This window comes from Carassius carassius, chromosome 35 (genome assembly GCF_963082965.1).
Source record: "Carassius carassius chromosome 35, fCarCar2.1, whole genome shotgun sequence".
Lineage (NCBI taxonomy): Eukaryota > Metazoa > Chordata > Actinopteri > Cypriniformes > Cyprinidae > Carassius > Carassius carassius.
This window is the reverse complement of record NC_081789.1, coordinates 16,594,904-16,620,025: the sequence shown is the minus strand read 5'-3', so window position 1 is coordinate 16,620,025 and position 25,122 is coordinate 16,594,904. Positions and strand designations below refer to the sequence as shown.

The window sequence follows — 25,122 nt, the reverse complement described above, 5'->3', positions numbered from 1 at the left end:
GAACCGAAACGCTTCTGCAGAAAAGAGACCGTTTTAAAAAGTCAACTTAATCCCAGAATGATCGCAGCGGAAATTGTCCATATTTGGTGTTGCTCGCTGTGCCTTTGGAAGCAGATCTGAGATCAGTGTTTGACTAATTTCTCCAGGATGCACAAGGTCCTGACACTGGTCCTGAAACAGTCGATCTCATAGACATGTACAAGGTCGAGCTTGCCTTTTTACGTGAATCAACGCGCGCTCATGACTCCATTGGCTGTACATGTATTTCGTCATTTACTCGCGTTTTTTTGCGAATATTTCCTCAGTCTTCATGTAGTCATTTATTGTACTGTACTGCATACCATACCACAGTGCGTGTTTTTAAAAAAAAATTATTTCCCCTCAGTTTATCGCCAGCTTCGGAAAATGACACCTTAAAATATTTAACTTTTGTATCACTTTATCATCTCGAGTTAAACGCGGACATTAACAACTTTAATTTTCATAAATCAGAATTTGCCGTAAATATGGCATCAAAATCAAGTATAGACAATGAACTGATTCCAATAACCGCTTTAAACTGCAGTTTTCGAAAGAAACTGGGGCTCTATTTGAATCCGACAAACGCGGTGGCAGCAGACTGGAGGACAGTCGCCGAAATGATGGACTTCATCTACCTGGAGATCAAAAACTTCGAGAAGACAGAGTATCCCTTTGAAAAGGTCTTAAAGGAGTGGGAAACTCGTCCAGAGGCAACAGTAGCGAATTTGCTGTCGATTTTAGAAAAAGCTGAAAGGAAAGATGTTATATCTGACCTCAGAGAAATTATAGGTATGTCAACAAGATTTTATTTACATTACATCTTTTATATTATACTATATGTGATGAATGAATACTCAACACATATTTAGTGTTATTAATGATTTATTAACTGTGTATATGCTTTAAAAAATACAATTAATTCATTTAAATGCTTTATAAAGTCACATTATTATCAGTAGTAGTATTGTTTTTCATGTCAGTTGAAAAATATCAGTTTACAAAAGGAAAGGAAAATAACAGAACAGATAATAGAAATAACAGAACATAATTTAACTATTTTATTTAACAGAGCCACCAACAAGTAGAAAAATGAGTATGCAGTTTCACATTTTATTGCAATTCTTGTCCACTAACGTTGTTTGTTTATTGAAACATGTTTTCAAGAAATTAAGCCATATCCTTAAAAAAAGAAGGGGGGGAAATCTCAAATGAGCATGATTGAGAAAAGAATGACTAATTCTGAGGAAATATAAACACAAATGAAATGGCTCTCACTATTTTGGACGACAGAGAAGATCTCCAAGTAAGTGCTGTTGTATGTTGTGGGTGTTTGTGCACAGATGATGACTGCAGGAAGTATTTGGAAAGACAACAGAGGAAGCCTGTCCAGGTTCCAGTGGTGGACAGCTGTGGGCCGCGCACACGGGAGCGAGAAGGCATCACGCTGTGTGATGATCCACAAGGTGAGTTGTCCCTGTTCTGTCTGAATGCACTGTGGAGTTAGTTGTGTAGCAGGTGACCAAACTAATCATTGTCTTCACTGGACAGGACTCACACCGGAGACCTTTGATGCCTTCATCTGCTATTGTCAGAGTGACTTCCAGTTTGTGCATGAGATGATCAAACAGTTGGAACAGACTGAATACAACCTGAAGCTGTGTGTCTTTGACCGAGACGTCCTTCCTGGCACGTGCGTGTGGACCATCACCAGTGAGCTCATAGAGAAAAGGCAAGTTGGCTTGGGGTTATTTATCATCCAATGATTTTTTACATCCTCAAAGTTAATCTTTAAAAAAATACAATGATAATATTAATTTAAAAATCAGCTTTTGGTATTGGCCAGCAGAATGTTAATATCTGTGCATTCCCAGTTGTTATTATTATATGCATATTTAATACATTTATAAATTCTTGTTGAATTGTTTCAAATCTTTAAATGTTTGTGGTCATTTTTCTGCCCTTTAGGTGCAAGAGGATGGTGGTGGTCATTTCTGATGACTATCTGGAAAGTGATGCATGTGACTTTCAGACCAAGTTCGCACTCAGCCTTTGCCCAAGTACAACATTTTTCTTAATACTTATTTGAGTTGATCTGCCATTTTTACTACTAGCTTATTAGGGTCAAAGCACTGTTCAAGGGCCCTATTGATTTTTTTCAAGTTTTGTCAACTTAACATGCTTAAACCATTGAAACAGCCATAAACATTTCCTACATACATGCACAAAACTCATTTTTGATTTAGTGTAAAGTGCATGCAGTGAATTTTTAATTCCATTCCCTAACACATTGGGATTGTCATCCACTTCATCCAAAGTAATACCAAGACACTTGGATATAGCCAAGCTAATTTTATACATTGTTCCAAAGCAGCTTTACATAAAATTATGTTAAAGTTTATGATAAGTTTACTCACACTTTCAAGCCAAATTCACACGACCAGCAAACCAAATCTGTACATGAAACTCCCAATCACACAGAATACTTTTGGAATGACTGGATTCCACCAGCAGAATTTTGACCACTTTCATAGTTAGGCAAAAGTATAGTTTACATTTTAATATGATGTACACAATCAGTGTATAATAGTATATATATCGCTTAAAGTGAGTATATGGGTCGAAAGTTGAAAAAGCTTATATATCCAACTTTATATACAGAGGTGGGCGATAATATAGTTTACTTTTGGTGATGATTAAACAGTTATTAAGAATTGTTATATAGTATATATCAGCACTGAACAATCATATAGTTTTTTTCCATGGCAAAGCAATACATTTTCAAGTGATTTAGAGCAAACCTGAGCTGTATGTTTGGTTATGGAGGCTGATCACAGTCACATTACTAATGTGGGTAACTGTCATAGCGCCACCTAGCAGCAGGAAGTCTGTCTCTTCTCAAATTTACCTGCTTAAAAGCACGTGCATAGTTTGGCCTATCTGCGCTAAACTGTGCCGAAGTATGCATTTCATGTCATTAAATCTGAAGGATAATGCTGCTATAAAAGCAGTGCAGAAACTCTTGTAACGTTATGACTTTTGTCTCTGCTGCAGATACTCAGTCTAAACGTCTAATCCCTGTTGTCTACAAATCCATGGTGAAGCCTTTTCCCAACATTCTCCGTTTTCTGACCATCTGTGATTACACCAGACCCCACACACAGCGCTGGTTCTGGATCCGGCTGGCCAAGGCGCTCTCACTGCCCTGATCTTTTCTATAGACACTGTTAAAGGATTACTACGCAATCATCACTGGGTGAAGCTGTTCTCTGGAGGATGAAGGGGAAATACCTCGAGTGATGTTTGCTTGCTCGGGAGAGTTTCACAGACTCAGTAGTGCGTCCAGCTTATGAACATTTCAAGAAAGGTACTTTCTGTGGTATTTATGACAGATACGTCTGCCTTAATCAAAAGGTTGCTCAGTTTCCAAAGCGAATCCCTAAAAATGGTTATTCATGAAGTTTCTTGTCTTCATCGCATTGTGCAGAAGTTTGTTTATTCGGATGTTTTTGTATGTGAAATCTGAAAGTGCATCTGCTATTTCATTTTATCTCTGATTTGCTATCGCTAAACTTGAATTGAAGCTTTTTGAAGTGATGCATGTAGTAGTATGGGCTCATAAGAAACACTTTTGCTCTGATGTTTTAATTTGTTTTTTTTTTATACTGGCAGTGTTTGTGTTATGAAATATATTTGTGTATGTTATGTTTGCTCTACTGTTTGTGTTACTCAACATTTTTAGGTAGCAGTTTAATACAGCTTTACAGATCTTTATCTAGGCCACAGAGTCGTGGTTGGTTAACCATGTTTTTATGTCTTCTTCAGTAGCTTAATCTTTCTTTGACGGTACATGGCATGCTCATCAGCTGGTTTTAATCTGTTAGATCAGACTTTGTTTTATATGAAAACAACTGAACTTTTATATTGTGGTCACACATTTTACAGCATTGTACATACTGATATATTGGCTGCTATTAATATAGCGTTAATGATTACTCAACAATGTATACATATCTCTTTTGTCATTTTTGTGTATTAAGAGCAGGTTGCCACATTTACCACACTTCCTGTTAGTGGAAACTTTCCACTGAAGCAGTGAGAAAATCTTCTAAAGAAAAACAAACAAACCAACAAAAAAAAAACTCAGAAGCTCATTAGAAAAACAAACCAGAAGTAGCCTCTGCTTCAGACCTTGCAGATTTTAAGATAGAAGTGTGTGTGTGTGTGTGAGAGAGAGAGATTTACAAGATTTACAGCATACATTATATGCTTTTTTCCCCAAACATGTTTGATTATTGATTTTACAGACTGTGGGGTTGATGCTATGAATAGAGTGCCTTTTTGAGTTACTTCTATCATGGACTTTATTAAAGTATTCTTGAGAATATTGTTTACTTTCCCTTCTACTCTTTTGTGATATCCCTTTAACTCAAGGCAGTTGCCCAATGACATCATCCTCCAGGAAGTGACCTATATTAGCATACGATTTCCGTGGTTTTACTGGCTTGTTTCACATTTTATAATGAATTTACATAAATGAGAAAATATCAAAGGAATAGTTAAAAATTAATAACAGAATTATGTGTTTTCAGGTTGACACCACAAAACTCCGGTTATGAGTAGCGCTGTATTTGCATAATGTCAGGAATTATGTTAATTTAACCGGTATCCCCCCACCCCCACACTCCCCTTTTTTAAAGAAAATATGAAATTCTTAAGCTTGACTTACTTCTAAAAGTCTTCTACCATTTAGGAATGGTTTTTGAGTAATGGTCCATGTACTGTTTATGCCACGAGATGGCAGTATAATATACAGTAAAAAAAGGCAACTGGCCACAATGCATTTAAAAAAAAATAATAAAATAAAATAAAACAAAATAAAATAAAATTTAAAGTAATTAAAAAAATATTTCCCTGAGTGAATGTACCGCAGCTATTTTTCCAGTTTACTCTATTATTCTTACTTAGCCTTTCAATTTAGTTTGTCATATAAAATATTCTACTAAATATATCGTATTAATACATTTATTTTTCATATTTAAAAATCATATTACTAAATATCACAAATCTAATGGAGTATTCTTAACTAGTATCTGCTATTTTGGCGGAACACACAGTTACAAAGCTAGCGCTAGGGGAGAGTAATTACACACTCAAAATGGCCGACTGTCACGTCCTTCAGTGTGTAGGAATGCGGTGGGCGGGGCTAGTGGCACTAGTGGCAAAGTTTGGGAATGACAGAAATACTGTTGAAGATAATCGCGGACAGGAGCTGGAATGCTACTGCTTTGCGGATTACAGTAACATTTATACGTTGTTTTCCATAAGCACCCAACTCCAGTGCTTGAATTCATCAGGATCTAAATAAAGGTACGCAATCCTGAGACATGTCGGAGGACCTGAGCTCCCAACCCTCCCAACCATGGTCCATCAACAAGGATGACTACGAGCTGCAGGAGGTGATCGGTGAGTGTGGACATGTACGTTACCTTCCGTCATAGCCGGTGAATACATGGCATCGTGTGCCTGTAGACACAAACGCTGCGTAAAAAATAAGTTGGGCTTGTTGTTGTCCAGGGTAACGTTAGGTTGCTGGCGGTTCTGTAAGTATGAAGATTTAAATGGTGTTACTTGAACCGGAATTTGGGAATTTGAATTTTATAAACAAATTGGCAATTATTAAGAACACGTGACATTGGATTTAAACGCTCATAAAGTCTCATAAGTTAGTGAGTTAAATAGGTGTCTGCAAAAGACTCAAACCTCCACTTCAGTTGTCAAGCCTGTCACGTATGCCAAGTTCAACTCTCTCTCTCTCTCTCTCTCTCTCTCTCTCTCTCTCTCTCTCTCTCTCAATAAGCATATTCAACTGTTTCACCACTTTACTGACTGTGTCGAGGAAGTTTATTTGCGCTCACGTAAATAGCCCGTGGACATATTGTTAGCATTTTAGTATTCGCCCTATGCCACAACACAGCAAAAGTATTCTGCACGCGACAACGCCTCATTCTTCTGATAAGCCTGAGCACGTGCAGCAAGGCTCCTTCAGTAATGACGGCCTTGTCTTTTTGCTTCTTTAATATTAATATGGACATTTGTGTATGTGTGTGTGTGTGTGTATGTATGTGTGTATATATATATATATATATATATATATTAGGGATGTAACGGTACGCAAAAATCACGGTTTGGTATGTACCCCGGTTTTAAAGTCACGGTTCGATTCATTTTCGGTACAGCAAGGGAAAGAAATGCAAACAAAACTGCAGGTTGTTTATTACCATAAACTTTTTTTAACAATTTATTTACACTTTTTAAAATACTTTTTAATAAAATATATATAAAATTAAAAAAGAATAAGAAATAAAATACTGCTGCAAAGTTATCCACTAAATAAAATACTCTGTCTCAAACCAATATCATATAATAAAATATAATGTAAAATATACATAAATAACTATGATTACAGTGCAGCATTACCAATCCCAGCTTGTAGGCCTGCTCATATTTAAAAAATATATATATAATTTTTCCAAAGTGTAAAATGCAGCATCAACAGTTTCAGTTTTTAAACCTGCTCAGATTTCGTTCGGAATTAAGAGCAAAGGTCTGTTTAAATGCCGACGGGAGCTGCGTTTGAATTACAATCGTTTTTTTCCTAGTTGTAGTCAGGGTGCGATTTGCCGGGGGGGATGGGTGGGATTTCCCCCTTTCTGGTCAATGTATCCCTGCCTCTGCTTAATTATTTTTATCCCCAGTGGGGATAAATTTATCACCCCCTCAAAGTGATCAGTGCTACTACACTAGTGGCGAGACGGATCACAAAACTTATCACGGATCCGTGGTTTGATTAAAGTCAATTTTATTTTAAAACGGGCTACTTTGCCTGGCTCCTCTCTGTATTCACCACTCTGCAACCCATGGCGCTATCTGATTGGTTACACCTCACGAGTAATAGCCTATCAACACTTGTGTGACGGTTGAAGCCGGTCCGCTGGGCAGTGGAGTTGCCAACTTGGCCACTTTGTCGCTAGATTTAGCGACTTTTTTTTCCAAAAAAGCGACTAGCGACAAATCTTACGACTTTTTGGCCAATCATTATTAAGTCTCTGAGACTCTCTGCTGCTGCCGCACGAGCGCGAGGTCTCTCTCTTTCCCAGCGCGAAACCTCTCTCTGCATCTGCTGTGTTCAGTGAGCGCAGAGAGGAGCAACACTTTCAGTAACAAAAAAAGAAAAAAAAAGATATTCTGTTGCTTCTAACTCTATTTTGCAAGCAAGTATAACCGACATCAGTCACAGCACAACCATTGACTTTATCGTATGTGTATTTGATTTCATTAGTGTTTGAGAGCTGGTTATGTATTCTTAATAGACCGTGTTTCAGTCATTATAATATTCATTCCGTTGTCTGACAACAGAAACATTAAAATATAGTAATAAAAACAGTTTTATTGAGAATTAAATTAAATGGCTAAATTAAATTGCAGTATGTGAGCATACACTGTAAAAAGTTTAACTATTATTTACTCAATTTTATTGGTGAAACATTTTTACACTCAAAAAAATTGAGTAAATTTTAAAGCTGTGAAATCAATGAAATATACTGTATGAATTGAGTAAATGCAAGTAAAAAAATTAAGTAAATCTGAGTCTGAAAACTGCATCTGGTACATTAACAAATACAATTGAGTAGAAATAATTGAACATTTAAACATTTAAAAACAATATTTATGAGTAATATTAACTGTTTTTATTAATGAGTAATATTAACTTTTTATTTTCTCTAAACCTTTGTAAAATAGTACTCCACACAACCACCAGTATACATGACATTGGCCTTTATTGTCAATGAGTACAGCAATACAGCACATTTTACACTGTATACAATATTGCCTACATTTAAACTCATTCAACAAACATTTTATAAGTAAAAATTAAATATTAAAAAATTCAGGTAGCCTAATTCAAGTGTAATCAAATCAAACCAATATCCACCGGATCAGCGCTGGTCCTCGTGCCGGAGACGGACTCGCCTCAGCGGGTGAACTTTGAACTTCATACCGATACTTCACTCACAGCCGATGGATACTGCGAGTGACTGACATGTCAATGTCACCTTTATTTATATAGCGCTTTAAACAAAATACATTGCGTCAAAGCAACTGAACAACATTCATTAGGAAAACAGTGTCAATAATGCAAAAATGATAGTTAAAGGCAGTTCATCATTGGATTCAGTTATATCATCTCTGTTCAGTTAAATAGTGTCTGTGCATTTATTTGCAATCAAGTCAACGATATCGCTGTAGATGAAGTGTCCCCAACTAAGCAAGCCAGAGGCGACAGCGGCAAGGAACCGAAACTCCATCGGTGACAGAATGGAGAAAAAAACCTTGGGAGAAACCAGGCTCAGACATAACCTGCCAATAAACAAACAGTGACAGTTCTGAGGACATTTTATCATCCAAATGATAATAATTATATTTATTATCATAAGGAATGAAGTCATGTAATTATGCAAAGCGTTTCAATCATGCAAAAAGACAGGCGCGACTCTCGTTTAGGTGTCGAATTACGCCTCTGTATGTTGTTTTGCATTAAATATGATTTAAAGCACAGTAAAGATTTTATAGATAAAATAAAACATACACAAACCTGAATTTCACAGAGGAAATGCACCAAATCTGCGACGCTGAGAAAAGAGCTGTTGTCTGGAGACTGGAGAGTTCAAACTGCCCGCGCTCGCTGACTCAACCAACCGTCGAGTTGTCGTCACGTCAGAGGGTGGGGGAGGGGTGCATTGTTTTAATTGAGTAAACTTACTCAAATTTTAAGAGTGTGTTAAATATGTTAATAATATTGATTTGAATTAAGTAATATTTTTGTTTCTTGAAACAGATCAGTTTAATTCAACATTCTCAAATATTGTGATAGAAATTTCACAAATATATTAAGTATATTATAAAGAAATAATTGGTTAGTCAAATACTAAATAATTTTATTGAAAACAACTTAAATATATCTGTAAATTTTAGATAAAATGAACTGTTGGATTTTTTTCTCAATTATTTTGGTATGTTTAACTCAAAAATCAAGTACACGATATTCAGAGATTTTATTAAGTTAATAAAGTTAAAAATTTCTGTAATATTTACTAAGCCACAGAATTATTTTTTACAGTGTAGGGAGGCAATACAATACGACGCACACATAAATATGCTAATTAGCGCATGACGTCATCTAGTTCATGTTCTCATTATTTATTTTTATGAATTAAAATGTTTCAAAACACCCCCCCCCCCTCTGTTTTTTTTCACAAATCGCACCCTGGTTGTAGGAATGTTCACACTCGCGTGATGCCTTTTGAAAACATTAGGCCGGTGACACACTGGCATATTGCACCTGTCAAACATAGTCTATTTTGCCGTCAATACTGTTGACCGTGTTCTTTATCAGTAGGCTTTATATTTATGCTCAACATGAAGTATAGATATTGTTGTCATGAAGACAAGATCCTGGTCTGTCAGCGGCCTCCCTCTATGTCACCTACAGTAGCAGCAGCGCGCCAGCGCCGTGTCAGGCACGATTCTGGTGTGTACACAGACACAGAAAACGTGAAGCAGCCGTCACGCAAATGACACGCAGCAGAAACGCCACCCTCATTGCACAAAAAAGAGAATAAATATTATTATATTTGTTATTGTATTAATATTTTTAATACTAATTATACATGTCATCATAGTGGTTTTATGCAATTTTATATTTATTCCAAAATAAAATCTAAAGGCAGTAGCATTTGAACAATATTGTGGAAACAATTTACATAAGGTTTCATTAGTTAACATTAGTTAACTACTTTAGTTAACATAAATTAAGATTAAACAATAGCCTACTTCTATAGCATTAATTAATCTTAATTAACATTCATTTTAACATTTACTAATGCACAATATAAAACCAAAAGTTTAGTTTGTTAAATGGGTCATATGATGCCTTTTTAAAGATCATTATTTTGTTTATTTGGTATAACAGAATATGTTGACATGCTTTAATGCTCAAAAAAATATTATTTTTCAAATACTGTACATTATTGTAGGTGTTCTATGCCCCGCCTCTCTCAAATGCGTCGTTTTCTACAAAGTCCCTCCTTCTGACAAGCACAGTCTGCTCTGATTGGCCAACTGGCCCGAACACTGCAAGCATTTGTCAGAAATGTAACCCTCCTTTCCATAATTGTGAACTTCATATTTCAAAATAAATGTAATGACAGTTAATAATGTCCTTAGTTTCACCATCAGTTGAAAAGCTCAAAAGGGGAACAGAGTCGCGTGACAGACACAGTGAAGAAGCTCGTATGTGTTTGTAGTACACAAGCCACGGACGATTAAGACAACTGACTCCACTGTGTGACCCTGTCTCTCTCTCTCTCTCTCTCTCTCTCTCTCACACACACACACACGCACACACACACACACACACACGTGATGCGAAAATCTATGGCGTTATTTCCCTGTCAGATGTCGAGAGCGCATTATTGTAGCGCGAAAGTACATTAATACAATGCGCAAGCGCAAATCTCTCTCCTCGAGCGCATAATATAATGTGCGGAGCGTGAATCTCTCTCCTCGCGCGCGGGAACTGGACGCGCGCTCTCAGATACACGTTGCTCTTGTAAGAATTTTCTCTGGGCACGCTCAGAGAGTATGCCTGCACTTAAAACGTGTTCAGTGCAATCACAAATCTCTCCTCTTTGCTTAAAGTAAGCGTGTATGTGCTTAGACTATGTCCCGTGCGTTCGCGCATGACCAAGTACTCTTTTATTCGATTTCTATCTCTTTGCTCTTGGCATAAACGATGTCAAAATGGCAACAACCAATCAGAAATAGGCTTCAACGACTGACCAATGAAAACGCGATATCGTACATGGAATCTTATTGGTTGATATTGAACCGCACATGGAACACATGGAATAAGCCGAATCGAATCGCCGGCTCATCTTGATTGAACTTCAGTGAACTTATTCCATGTGTTCCATGTGCGGTTCAATATCAACCAATAAGATTCCATGTACGATATCGCGTTTTCATTGGTCAGTCGTTGAAGCCTATTTCTGATTGGTGTTGCCGTTTTGACAGCGTTTATGCCAAGAGCTTCTTTCTTTGTGTGAACATTTGTGACAGCATTACGCAAATATTTCCACATAGTGACATTGGGCAAGGTGGGGCCGTGTTTGAATGAGCCGTTTTAGGGGGGCGTGGCAGAGTCTAAACTTTGATCAATTATATCTCTTTGGATTTGAGACTTTAGTTTTTGCAACTTTACAGATCTTCTTCATGCACCAAGAGCTTGTAACACTCCAAAGAGAAAGGAACAATTGAAATCGCATCAAATTACCCCTTTATCATTAGTTTATATATATATATATATATATATTAACAGTGAGAACCACCTTTTCATTTTGAGCCTCAAAAGCCCTCAGAATAGGACACATCCTGTCATAAACCAGACTTCATTTGTCATGTGCACGTGCAGACCCTTTATGAACCTCTGTAACATTCCATTCATAGGGGTCTGACTGTAAATCATAAACACATACAGGCCCGTGCACATATTTTACTTTTTAAAAACGTATTTAGTTTGCGTTCAGAAAAAAACTAAAACGTTGTTACATTGTCTGTGTGTGTATTTGTATCAAAAGTTTTGAATACTACGATGAATTTGTAATGGTTTTTTGCAAGAAACATCAAGTCAGGATGCATTTGTTTGATCAAAAATACTGTATAACAGTAATGTTGTGAAATAATATTACAATATTTAATAACACATTTTTATTGTAAAATATTTTAAAAGTAAAACGTTTTTAGTATCATTACTCCAGTCTTCAGTGCTCTGTGATTCTTCAGAAACCATTCTAATATGCCGGCTTGATGCTCAGTTCATGAATTATTATAGCCGGCAGATTTTAATAATGACTTGTGCAGTGTTAAAACGTTAAAACAAGTAAAAAACAGTTATTTTATATTTTAATAATACTTCAAAATAATACTGTTTTTAGTTTAATTAGGCCTAATTCCAGCCTTGTGAAGCATGAGACTTATTTTTCTTAAAAAACAAACTAAATCAATAATTCTAAAATGTTGACCAGTAGTCTATATGCATACACACGTCTAGTATTAAACACCTAGCTCATGCCATTTATTACCTGTAATTATCCCCACCCACCCCATAGATAGTGTTTTTGGTGGCATTAGTGTATGATCCATTTATTTTCAGCTAGAAAAAAAACTCTTTGTAGACTAGTGGTAAAAGGTTTATTCTGGGGACTGAAAAGTTAAAGAAGGGATGCACTGAAAAAGATATTAAACACAAGGTTTCTCCAGAGGGATTTTACTGTAGTAATAAATGCGCCAAATGTGGCTTAACAGAGTCCACCACCCCCTTGTTTTGTGGCCATAAAGACTCTGTTATATGCTGTAATTCTTTTTGATGATCCATGAATCTGTCCAGATACTGAGTTTTACAACCAAGCATCTCCAAATCTGCTTTCTAGGCATGATCTACTCCCATGTGTAAACTGTTCGTTCTCTGAATGTTTTATTGACTGTATTGTTTTGGTTACTGGTTGGTTTAATCTCGTTACATCGCAGGGTTTTAGCATGAGATTACCTCTATACGCAATCACTGGAGTGCTGGAAGAGTCATCTGATACCTGACATATATCTTTCCAAGGCTTTAGACCCCAAAAGGAGGTTTCCCACACTTTTTACATGATCCATGTTTTGACAAGGTTTTTACTAGTTTTCAAAGGTGAAAAGCTCTTGCCAGAATAACTCATAAAACAGTCCAAACATTTACCACTTTAGTATACAGGTATTAAATTAGGGTAATTAAGTGACTTTAATATGCTCCTATAGCTTCATGTTTTCTAAAATGCAACATAAGGTAATTGCTATTTTTAAAACAAATTAGTAAAATTATGATTTTGGCAATTGCTTGCCTTCGAAAAAAATATATATATTTAAAATGTTTAAAATAAATTTCATGTTAATAATTAGTCCGATTTGCCAATCTAAAAAAAGATGTTTAAATTGTAAAAATGTATTGCAATTTGTTTAAAGGGGTCATATGATGCTTATTTTGTGTATTTGGTATAACAGAATATGTTGACATGCTTTAATGTTCAAAAAACACATTCCTTTTTAAAATACTGCACATTATTGTAGGTCCTCAATGCCCCGCCTCTCTCAAAATAGTAGTTTTCTACAAAGTCCCTCCTTCCGACAAGCGCGGTCTGCTCTGATTGGCCAGCTGACCAAGTGCATTGTGATTGGCTGAACACCGCAAGCACTAGTCGGAAATGTAATGAAACGGTCGTCCATAAAATGCGTTGCTGTTCTGTTGTAAGTAATCTTAAAGACTCATAAATGCATCTACTTTCGGAAAGCCAAATAAAGTGCTTAAGCATCATATGACCCCTTTTGTTTAATAAATTTAATGTCAGTTATTAAACATAAAAAACTGTTTATATGTTAAGTGAAGTTAATATAATATTTATAATAATTTTGTGAAACATTTTAACTGATGTGACTGAACATAAGAGGGAATAATTATACACTAGTCAACATTTGAAGTGAATCAAAACCTTTCTTCAAAGTTTTCCTAAAACCTAAAACCAAGATCCATTCTTGTCTTAGGACAACTTTGAACGTTTTTGATCCACTTCAAATGTTGACTACTGTACTTGATAATGACCCCAATTTGCAACAAATAGAAGTGTTTTTTCTTTAAACTACTGCGCAGTAGGGCCTAGCCTGTGTCTAACCCTGCGCGTGCGCGTGCGCGTGTGCATGCATGTGTGTGAGAGAGAGAGAGACTGGTCAAACCTGTCTGTTGTGCCTCTTCTTTTGATTCATCAGCTCTAAAGTACCCCACATCTTGAATATTTCAACTCCAGGAGGAAAAATATATCATCGTTCATGCTTTACATATTTTAATTCACAAGAATTACTTTGATATCTCAGCTTTAAAATGTAAATGCAATGTAATTAAAATATAGCCTTAGCCTGGACTTGCCTTTTAGTAAGTCCTCTTTCTTTTCAAAATCTTTTATCACAGCGCACAGATATATAGACCTCAGTTTCTGGTTTGTTTTTGTAAGCTCTAGTTTCCTCAACAGATTTAGTTATTACCCCCAAATTCTTGGAAATACTCTGTATGTGTCCCTGTGAGGGTATGTTGTGCCCTCTAGCCTGTACCTTCAGAATTGCTTCTTTGTTGAAACCTGGCATGTGACGTGACATGCCAAAACAGGAGTTCATGCTAGAGGCAAGTTTGATTGTAGACCTTCTGGAGTTCAAGATTAAGGTTGGACACCTTAAGCTTTAGTTCTGTTGGTTTTTTTTCTGTTGCTGTAAGCATTCTGTACTTTAAAGTCAGTGTAAAGCAATATTAAATATGTGTTCTGAGTTTGTCACACTTCAGAAAAATGTGTTATTAATCACCCAAACAAATCTGAATGAAAAAAAGCAGTACTGTCAAACAATTAATCGTGAATTAATGGTTCCAAAATAAGTTTTTGTTTGCATAAAAAGTTTTCTGTGTATATTATGTATATATAAATACACACACATATAGTATATATTTTGAAATTATTTACATGTATTTCGGCTATCTATATTCATGTATCTATATATACATGTCTATAGGCTATCTATATTCATACAATTTATATTATAAATATATTTAATATATAAAAATGACTTATTTTTCTGAAATATATACATGCGTGTGTGTGTGTGTATTTATATATATATATATATACACACAGAAAACACATATTATTAATCGCGATTAATCGTTTGACAGCACAAAAAAGTAAATCAAATCACAAAAAAAAGATAAAGACAAGAATATATATATATATATATATATATATATATATTATAGGAGCAACTGGGGGTTCAGTGCCTTGCCCAAGGGCACTTCAGCCATGGGTATTGAAAGTGCTTTCAAATGCTGGGGGCGTGTTCACAGTCAGTGCTGAAACCATGCCCACTCAAATTCACTCTCGCGGTACTTTGATTGTTATTTTAGCCAATTTCGAAATCCTGGGCAGAATATTTCACCGGGAAGTCTGAACACCTTACTTTAGCCGTTTAATTGGATGTACAAAGCCATACATGTTTATAATATGCATCTACATGATGATGGCCTAGCTAGCTAGCAAACTAAAGGCTGTAGTAACATTAAAGACAATAACACTCGATGAAATCCACATTCATTATCAGCTATATATTTTTATTTTTTTGACGAATATTTTAAATTCATTTTTTTGACAGCCCTACGTCACACCCTGCTTGTACTACAACTGAACAACAATGGTGAAGTTAAATATTGCTTGTATCCGAGTATTTATATCTTTACTAGATGGAATTACCGGGCTATCATAATATTCTTATAATGCTTGGAGAAACATTTCATTCGCTATGCATCTGCCAGCGGATATTTCGTATCATTGTTTTCAGCTGAGCGCCTGGCATTTTCAGCTGGCTAAAAATGCTTTGGTGTTAATTGTGACATTAATTAAAAATTTTATACCAGACACACCAGTTCAAAATATTGGTTAATTGATAATATTGGTCTAATTGACCTGTAATAATTTGTATCGGCATCGGCTGTGAAATAGTGGTCGACCCCTATTTTGGTTTTATGTTACATCTTTTGATGTTTAATGAATGTTTATTGCATTATTTAAATGTGATTACCATTTTATTTTGTAAATATGTTTCCTTTTTTTTTTGAAGAAACCGTTAATGTTTCATAAATTTGATTAATGAATTGATTTATTAATATATTTAAGTTTTTGGTCAAATGACAAATTTCATGATTCAGTAAGCAATCATTTCTGTTCATCACTAGTCTTCAATCCTATATATATACTAGGGCTGGGACAACGCGTCGAGGTCATCGATGACGTCGACGCAAAAAATACGTCGATGCAAAATATGCGCATCGATTCGTCGACCTGTTTTTATTTCTCTAAAAAAACGTTTGAAAAACGTTTACCTTATGTGCGCTGAATATACACGATGGCCGGATCAACATTCTGGCCAACGTTATATAACCAATCCAGGGGTTTTTCTGCATTGATCTTTTTTTTTGGCGGCTTGTCAAAGCCTTATTTGATCGGTGAGTGATTTAGAATAGAATGACTGTGCTGCGCCTGACAGGGCACGTACGAGAGAGAGCCCCGGCTGCGCGCGCGCAGTCTTCAAACAACACGAGCGCTTCTTGCTCTCTCTCTCCCTAGTGCATATTAATCAAAATCATTAAACACGATAGAAAAACTCCCAAGTTTCACGCGCTCGCGCACTCACAGTCTTCAAACTACACGAGCGCTGTCTTGCTCTCTCTTGCTCTCTCTACATCGCAGGGTTTTAGCATGAGATTACCTCTATACGCAATCACTGGAGTGCTGGAAGAGTCATCTGATACCTGACATATATCTTTCCAAGGCTTTAGACCCCAAAAGGAGGTTTCCCACACTTTTTACATGATCCATGTTTTGACAAGGTTTTTACTAGTTTTCAAAGGTGAAAAGCTCTTGCCAGAATAACTCATAAAACAGTCCAAACATTTACCACTTTAGTATACAGGTATTAAATTAGGGTAATATGCATATGCATACAATATGTAATAGGGTAAAATGCAACATAAGGTAATTGCTATTTTTAAAACAAATTAGTAAAATTATGATTTTGGCAATTGCTTGCCTTCGAAAAAAATATATATATTTAAAATGTTTAAAATAAATTTCATGTTAATAATTAGTCCGATTTGCAATCTAAAAAAAGATGTTTAAATTGTAAAAATGTATTGCAATTTGTTTAAAGGGGTCATATGATGCTTATTTTGTGTATTTGGTATGAATATGTTGACATGCTTTAATGTTCAAAAAACACATTCCTTTTTAAAATACTGCACATTATTGTAGGTCCTCAATGCCCCGCCTCTCTCAAAATAGTAGTTTTCTACAAAGTCCCTCCTTCCGACAAGCGCGGTCTGCTCTGATTGGCCAGCTGACCAAGTGCATTGTGATTGGCTGAACACCGCAAGCACTAGTCGGAAATGTAATGAAACGGTCGTCCATAAAATGCGTTGCTGTTCTGTTGTAAGTAATCTTAAAGACTCATAAATGCATCTACTTTCGGAAAGCCAAATAAAGTGCTTAAGCATCATATGACCCCTTTTGTTTAATAAATTTAATGTCAGTTATTAAACATAAAAAACTGTTTATATGTTAAGTGAAGTTAATATAATATTTATTATTTAATAATAATAAATATAATAAATTAATAATACTTATTTTTGCTCTCTCTCTCCCTCTCTCTCTCTCTCTCTCTCCCTCTCTCTTTCTCTCTCTCTCTCCCTCGTGCATATTAACCAAAATCATTAGACACGATAGAAAAAGGGCGGAACGCCAAAGTTTCACGTGGAGCATTTGGAGATTTTTTTTTTCTCCATGACAGGCTGCTGGCTCCCACTGTTATTTTATTTTATTTTTTTGTAAAAGCACTCTGTAGCCTATTAGCTTAAAGCCCTCAAGTTTACATTGGTTACTGTATTCTTTCAATTGCTCTAAACAAGTATTTTGGGTGACCTTTTTTATTGAATGCTAGACATCATGTTGTTGTTATTTTCATCTGAAAGAATAACTTTTTTTTCAGTAAGCTAGGCCCTATGTGTTCAGTAGGCTTGGGCGGTATCCAAATTTTGATACCGTCAAACCTCCTCCCTATTTTACCTCGGTATACGGTATTACCGTGAATAATTAAAAAATGATGACGTAAGGCTGAGACAGCATCACCAAACTGTTGGCTTGTGCCTAACCCATTCAGAAACTGAATAACAAACACTAATACTGAAACAATAACAAAATTATATGCACAACAATATTAACAACTTTTATTAGCAACAAATAGCAATAGTCAAACAGAATTAAATTAACATAAACATACAGGACAGTTTTTGTGCAGAGACGCGCACACAAACCAATAAAATCACTAGGGGTGTGCACGGATAGTCGAACATTTGAATATTCGTTCTGCTCTAATTATTCGATAAATAAAAATGATATTTGAATTTTGACATATTTTTGCTTTCCATAAAAAAAAGAAGAAAAAAAGTCCACAATAAAACCTAATTCGGTCACTTTCTGTGATTCTCCACGGCATATTTGAAGATGTATGCAAGCAAAAAATAATTAATGAATGAATAAGAACTGCGGTCTTCTACAGTACTTCAAATATGCCGTGGAGAATCACAAAGTTACCGAATTGAAGAACATTGTTGCAGCATCTCTCAAGCAACGAATAAACACTGCTAACTTGGAGAATGCAGTGAAAACTCCTCTTCTCGCGTCTGCCTTAGACCCTCGGCCCAAACATCTCAGGTTTCTCGATGAAAACATGAGAGAAGTAAGAAAAAAAAACTTTTTTGAACATTATCAGAACTTTATTTTCCTTGATGCGAGTGGTGCGTCACCAACGATGAAGAGGATGTAATGCCCACTCGTCGGAAAAGGCTGAGCCAGTTCTTCAGCAATGATTACAGAGAGTCCAGCCGAGACGAGTGGGAACAGTTCTTACTGGAGCCATGTATTCCACCAGATGAGGATCCCATTCAGTGGTGAAACGAAAACACGAAGCGCTTCACAAAACGTATTCGCTTAGCACACCGTTATTTGTGAGTCCCGCCAACGTCTGTGCCGTCAGAGCGCGTTTTCTCCACGGCCGGTCTTATTGTTAACAGACTAAGGAGCCGAATTTCCCCGATCATGTTTACATGCCCGTGTTTCTTAACAAGAACATGTAAAACAATAGAAAAAAAAGCAAATAAGATTTGCGGACAGTTTCAAAGTTAAGTGTAAGCTACATTCTCTACAATAGCCTAATTGCTGCAGGCTGCTTTACGTTTTTTCTTTGTTAATTTTTTTTTTTTTTTGCCTTTAATCTGTACTTTTTTTGTTTGCACGCATTGTTAAAGGTTTTCAGCTACAAAACACGATGTGTAATGTTTAAGCTTATTGTGTGTAAGCTTGTTCAAAAATGACAGAAACAATAAATGTTGCTGAAAAATAACGTCTGTCTCATTAAACTTAATTTAAATTAACGAATATTTGAATATTAGTTTTCTGTGAGCTCAAAATTATTAGAATGTGATATTTGCGGAAAACGCCCATCCCTAAAAATCTAAACTTTTAATAACAAAGAGCAGCTTATAAAAAAAGAGCAAATAGCTAGACCTACAACAGTCAACCAGAGTTGAATTAAAATAAACATCCATATATATTATAAAAATTATTGAAAAGCAATAGGTCTAAATAAAAACTTCTTCTTTCCAAAATTGTTTTTAATGAAAACCAAATAAAAATACCTGAATCCATTAAATAAATAAGAAATAAACACAGTGCCAATAGGAACGAATGGCAAGTGGCATACAATCTAGTCAAGATTTTTCGCTAGGGCACGTTGTGGATCGACAACTTTACCTGCGGTGCTGAAAACCTGCTCCGATGGTGTGTTTGTGGCACAGACGCACAGGTACTTTCGTGCCACTCGCGACATCTGGGGAAAACAAAGTGGGTCCTTGTCTCCTTGAGTAACTGGCTCCAAACAGTAGGCTGTTATTTCAGCTCTGACTCGGTCCTCTACGTTGCCGATGCCGACAGGGACTGCCATTGCATCGGCTTTTTTTTATTTTTTGTTTTATTTTTTGCAATATATTCCCAGAATCATCTTTTTTCGTGAGGGCACAATTTGTAAATATTTCTCCTTGTCTCGTTGTCACGCGATGACAACCACGCATAAGCATTTTTAGGCATTAAATAAATTATATTTAATATTTAATCCTTGTCTCCTATATAAGTGCATTGTTTTTTGTTTTTTTTTATTGACGGTATGAGGGTATTGAAACTGATACCGTTGCTATTTTTAGATCCCGCGGTATACCATATTACCGTATTACCGCCCAAGCCTAGTGTTCAGTAAGCTTGTTTCAGTAAGCTATCTGTTTTCAAGGCTTCAAGGTTTTATTGAATGCTATCTCTATACAAGTGCAAAGTAATGCATTCTTAGTCAGTCTTTTATTTTGTAATTTTAAGAGCAATAAACATATATTGCAATGTTAAGGAATTCATGTTTTTTTTCATTCAGATATGTAAATCAACATGTATAAATTGTTAGTAGTCAATTAATGGGGAGATAATCGAAATCGAATAGGTCTGGAAAAATTAATCGCTAGATTAATCTATGCATCGGGAAAAAAAAAAATAATCGCTAGATTAATCGTTTAAAAAATAATCGTTTATCCCAGCCCTAATATATACCGAATCATGAATTGAGAAGTCTTGACATAGATTTGCAGGATGGTATAGGCTTGATAAACATAGGAGTTGGTTCTTCTATCGTATCATTGGGCTCATTTTATGGTGCTTAGCACTTCTGTCAATCTGAATCCTTATGTAAACCGGCCAGTGGTGTTGAACCCAGCTGGAAGCTGTAGTTGCTGACCAGAGCAGCTTTTATGAAGGCCCTGTATTCTTGCATTCTAAGTATTGCTTCTGTTGGTTTTGAGAAAAGCACTGAAAGAAAGAATTACCTTATGTTAAATAAAATAAGTAGTTTGTTTTCATCACCCACCTTATAATTATTAATAGTGCTTGCTAAGCAAAGCATCACTTTTACTATTGCAAATACTTACAGTTAGAGGTCTGGACACACCCCTGGATCTTAAGTATTAAAGCTCAGCAAATCATCCTCCACCAATGTGCTCTAAACACCTCCCATTGCTTTCATGAGAAATACTGAGTAAGCTTTCAGTTCACAGAATTGGAACTGAAGGTACGTGTTCTTTCCATTTAAAAGCGAAACTTTTTGAATGGAGTTTAAATTAGTCAACGTTTCCTTTTGTCTTCCAGCCAAGGATGGGATTGTCTGATTCGTTTCGACCCTGGTACTATTGATTACAGACAAAGAGTTGCTTTAACTGGATCTGATTGTATTAAACCATATAGTCCAGGAGGAGTTCCCAGGTAGTTCTGTTTCTCTCTCCTCTGGAAAGTTCACCATGTGTGAGTGAGAGTTTGGAGAACAGTCAGCAGAACCATTGTGTTTGTATCTTGCCAGGGGAATTGGAGACTTGTTATTGCACTGATCCTAGCTGTTCTTTCCACCTCAGAGAGTGAAGAGTTTCAGACCCATGGAAAAAAGGACCAATCTCCTTTTCTCTGGTCTAGACTGGAAATGTTTGATTATTTTTGTTGGAAATGTCTGTGAGGTTAAAAAAAAAAACAAGAAGCTGTTGTGTTTAGCCCTGTTGACTGAAATTCCTTTTGCTTGACGATAAGCACATAAATATGGGCCATTTGATTGATTCAACCATTATGAATATTTTTGAATGATTCATTAAAACCAGATAAAAATTGTCATTAAATCCTAAATTGGTTCCGGAGTCTCTTTTTTTTTTTTATTTGTATGGTTTTGGTTCAGTAAAAAGAACCAGTTCATATGAGTCATTTGTTTGTGAATCAGGCTACACTGAATCGCTTAAAGGGTTAGTTCACCCAAGAATGACAATTCGTCCATCTTCTACTCCCCCTCAAAGCATCCTAGGTATATGTGACTTTCTTCTTTCAGAATAATCCAATCGGAATTATATAAAAAATTGTCCGTGCTCTTCCAAGCCTTTCAACGGGGGTGTTTGTTGTCAACAGTTCAGAAGAAGTGAAACAAAAGTGTGCGCATCTGTAATAAAATGTCCCTCACAAGCCTCCGGGGGGTGAATAAAGTCCCGCTGTAGCGAATCCATGAGATTTTGTAAGATACATATTAGGGGTGCACGATTTTGAGAAAAAACCTAATTGCGGTTTTTGTCACAAATATTGCGATTGCGATGCGATTTTCGATTTTTGCGTTCAATACTTTTAAGTGCATAAAACCGGATCTGGATCTGGCCACGGCACGTCGACATATTTTACATTTAGCACTCTTTTGCTCCACGTCGTTCTTCGCAAAAATCCAAAATAAGTCCAAACAGCTGAAGTACCACCCTTCTTGTTAACCAAGTGCTCCCCCGCTTCCTCTCCCGTCACCGAAGAAGTGCCTAGGCCATTTCTGCGCAGTTACACAAGCTTTTTCTGGCACAATTCGAGGTAAACGTTGTGTGTTAGCTGCTTTTCTGCTGACAGAAAGCCGATGCACTGCATACAACCTTGTTTTTCCATTGCCATTTCTAATTGGCCAGCAAGCCAGGAACGCGAGATTCGACCATTTTGATTGGCTAATAGGTTTGTCACTCAAATGTCAGAGGCGGGGGAAAAAACCTCAGACTCCTGAGGTTAGGTTATTGCGGGAGTTAAAACCTCAATATCGATGCGATAAAGGTTAATCGTGCAGCCCTAATACATATCCAGATTTCAAACTTGATAAACGCTTTTTTTCTAACATCTGCTGACTGTGGGACTCGGAAGCCGTGTGATGGATGTTTTATTACAGATGGACGCACTTTATTTCACGTCTTCTGAGCTGTTGACAACAAACACCCACTTTTTCACCCACCTACTTGGAAGAGCAAGGACAATTTTTAATATATCTTCGATTGGATTATTCTGAAAGAAGAAAGTCTCATAAACCTAGGATGCTTCGACGGTGAGTAGAAGATGGACGAATTTTCATTCTCGGGCGAACTAACCCTTTAAAAGTACCAGCTCATTTGAGACACTTCCTTTTAATTAGTCAACTAAAAGAAACCTTTTCATATCTGACTACATTTTATATTTTCGATTCACTAAAAGAACCAGTTCATATGTGCCATTTGTTTGTGAATCAGGATTCATTGGTTGCACAGCATGTTTTTGAATCTTTTAAAAGAACCAGCTCATATAAGACATTTTCTTCATGAATTGACCTACGCTTTTAGTTCAAAGAACCAATTCGTATGAGTCATTTGTTTGGGAGTCAGGCTGCACTGGTTGTGTTGTATGATTTTGATCCACTTGAAATAACTAGTTTATAATATGAATCCTTTTCTAAATGAATCCAATTACAAGGGTTGTGCTTGTGCTTATGATTCACTAAAAGAACCAGTTCATATGAGTCAGTTTGTCCTACAGTTGTACTACACTGTGCTGTATGTTTTTGATTTAGTAAAAAATATCCAGTAGTTCATCAACTCGAGCGCTTTAGATTCAGTAAAAAGGATCATAATAATTTTCTTTATTAACCTATTCTATTATATTGTGGTACAAGAACAACAAGAAATTGCAAGGTTTTGTGAAAATCATGCTTCGTCATGGTGGCAGAAGTTGAAAATGTCAACTTTTTCTGCAACACTCCACCAGTTGTCCACTTTTTGAAATCCAATTCACCCTCAAAGTGAATCTTATGCATTCCTGTGCATCAAGTGCTCTCTCAGAGCTTTTCTCTAGTATGAAGCGCCCTAAGTGTGACATGTCTCAGTGCAGCCCAGAATAGTGTGAGGAATGCAAGCCCAGGAAATGTAATAAAGAGCTCCTGATGTGAGTGAACAGGCTGGCTCAAGGTAGCACAATCGGACAACTATGCATGAAGGAACACATTCAAACCTATTTCAGATGCTGGTCTATTGGGCTGTCCACTGCAATGAAGTCAAATTCAACACTTCATCCTTTATGGGCAGCTGATTTTGATTTGGGGACACAGTTTCTTACAAAATGTACCTTTCAAGTGTCTCCCTTTGAGACCATTTAACTGCTGAATTTCATCTTCATTTTTAACATGAGTGCGTGCATGGCCAAATGAACCTCTTTTTTTTTTGATAAGTGGATTTAAATTCAAAATAGCTAGTTAATGTGTGATACTGGAAAGTAATTGAAGGCTATTAACCTTTATCTTCTCTTAAACTCCCTCATGAAGTTAACATCCTCATACTTGAGACATCAAGTATAAGGGGAGGAAGAAATGAATCATTATTCAGACTTTATTAAACCTTGGATCAGATACATTGAGTTTTTCAGTCTCCAGGCCCATGTGGTCAGACACGTTTATCTCATTTATCTCTGTAAACATTTGGATAACGTAATTAATCAAAACTCTTGATTAAAACCTGACATATATCCAGTTGTTCTGTGGATAATCGAGGAAGGAAGCAATCACACAACATTAGTTGGTGGTTCTTGTTTTAATCTTTCTAATGCTGTAACCTGGTAACATAATATACAATGATTCATTTCAGAAAACAGTAACTGGCCTCCATAAAATCCTGTTGCTGTGGTGCAGATGTGCACAGAAACCCTTGTTCTGCAGTATTTTCAGTCTGTGACCCTTGAGAACCCTAACAAGACAACAGCACTTTATTGCACCCAACACACCTGCAATATTAACTGCTAATAACTGTCCAGATAATAAAGTACTAATAGCCTATGTCTTTGATGTTCACTTCATGGCTGTTATCAATACTTTATTGTGTTTTTTATAATGAAGTATCAAGACTTTATTATATTTGTTCTTGGTTTGCTAGGCTGTTTTCACTTTTGTATTACTTTCTTCTGTGTGACATATTTGAAGTGTTTATTGGAGACCGAAGGAAGTTTAGAAGTTATTTAAACTAGAGCCTGACCGATGTGTTTTTTTTTTTGTGTCCGATACCGATATTCGGGAGTTTTAAAAAGGCCGATATTGATATATCGGCCGATTCGTTGTGTATATTATACTTGTTCAATGGATCATAAATCTCATGGTTCGAATAACTTAACAATTTTTGAACCATGGATTGGATAATTTTTCGGATCAGCAAGAAAATAAAAATATTTAAATTGAACTTGCTTTTCATTTATTACTTTAAGCGAAGTACTTATTTGATACCACAGCAAATACTAATTAGATTAACTAAGAAAGTTTAAACATGATTAAAGAGACAAGAGAACGACCAGTAAAAACAATAACAAATACACAAATTACAAGCATAGATAAATGCAGCACAATATGTTACAAATAAAATAAGTTTGGTAGTATTAAAATACAGAAATGTAATAATTAGGGAAAATAACACTGTGTAGTGTTTACTAT

At 36.1% G+C, this 25,122-nt stretch overlaps 2 protein-coding genes across 4 annotated transcripts in view; both read left to right on the top strand.

The window, feature by feature from the left end:
* Window positions 1-235: 235 nt before the first annotated feature.
* LOC132116061 (myeloid differentiation primary response protein MyD88-like) lies at window positions 236-3,246 on the top strand. Its single transcript, XM_059524627.1, has 5 exons — window positions 236-810; window positions 1,362-1,484; window positions 1,570-1,750; window positions 1,987-2,078; window positions 3,073-3,246. The coding sequence occupies exons 1-5, from the start codon at window positions 507-509 to the stop codon at window positions 3,225-3,227; spliced, it is 855 nt and encodes a 284-aa protein (XP_059380610.1). The 5' UTR covers window positions 236-506; the 3' UTR covers window positions 3,228-3,246.
* Window positions 3,247-5,243: 1,997 nt separating this feature from the next.
* oxsr1b (oxidative stress responsive kinase 1b) overlaps window positions 5,244-25,122 on the top strand; it is a 61,415-nt gene continuing 41,536 nt past the window's right edge. The window contains exon 1 of one of the 3 annotated variants that reach the window (XM_059524622.1): window positions 5,244-5,484. In XM_059524622.1, the coding sequence (XP_059380605.1) occupies window positions 5,406-5,484 (79 nt within the window). In that variant the 5' untranslated portion in view covers window positions 5,244-5,405. Of the gene's footprint in view, window positions 5,499-25,122 lie in introns of all 3 variants that reach the window. The other 2 variants (XM_059524625.1, XM_059524623.1) reach the window with 2 other exon arrangements.

Excerpts from the sequence above, each read along its gene's own strand:
- LOC132116061 (XM_059524627.1), top strand. The coding sequence starts at position 507 with ATGGCATCAAAATCAAGTATAGACAATGAACTGATTCCAATAACCGCT. Across the intron at positions 811-1,361 it reads TGACCTCAGAGAAATTATAG|ATGATGACTGCAGGAAGTAT; the intron begins GTATGTCAACAA and ends GTTTGTGCACAG. Across the intron at positions 1,751-1,986 it reads AGTGAGCTCATAGAGAAAAG|GTGCAAGAGGATGGTGGTGG; the intron begins GCAAGTTGGCTT and ends TCTGCCCTTTAG.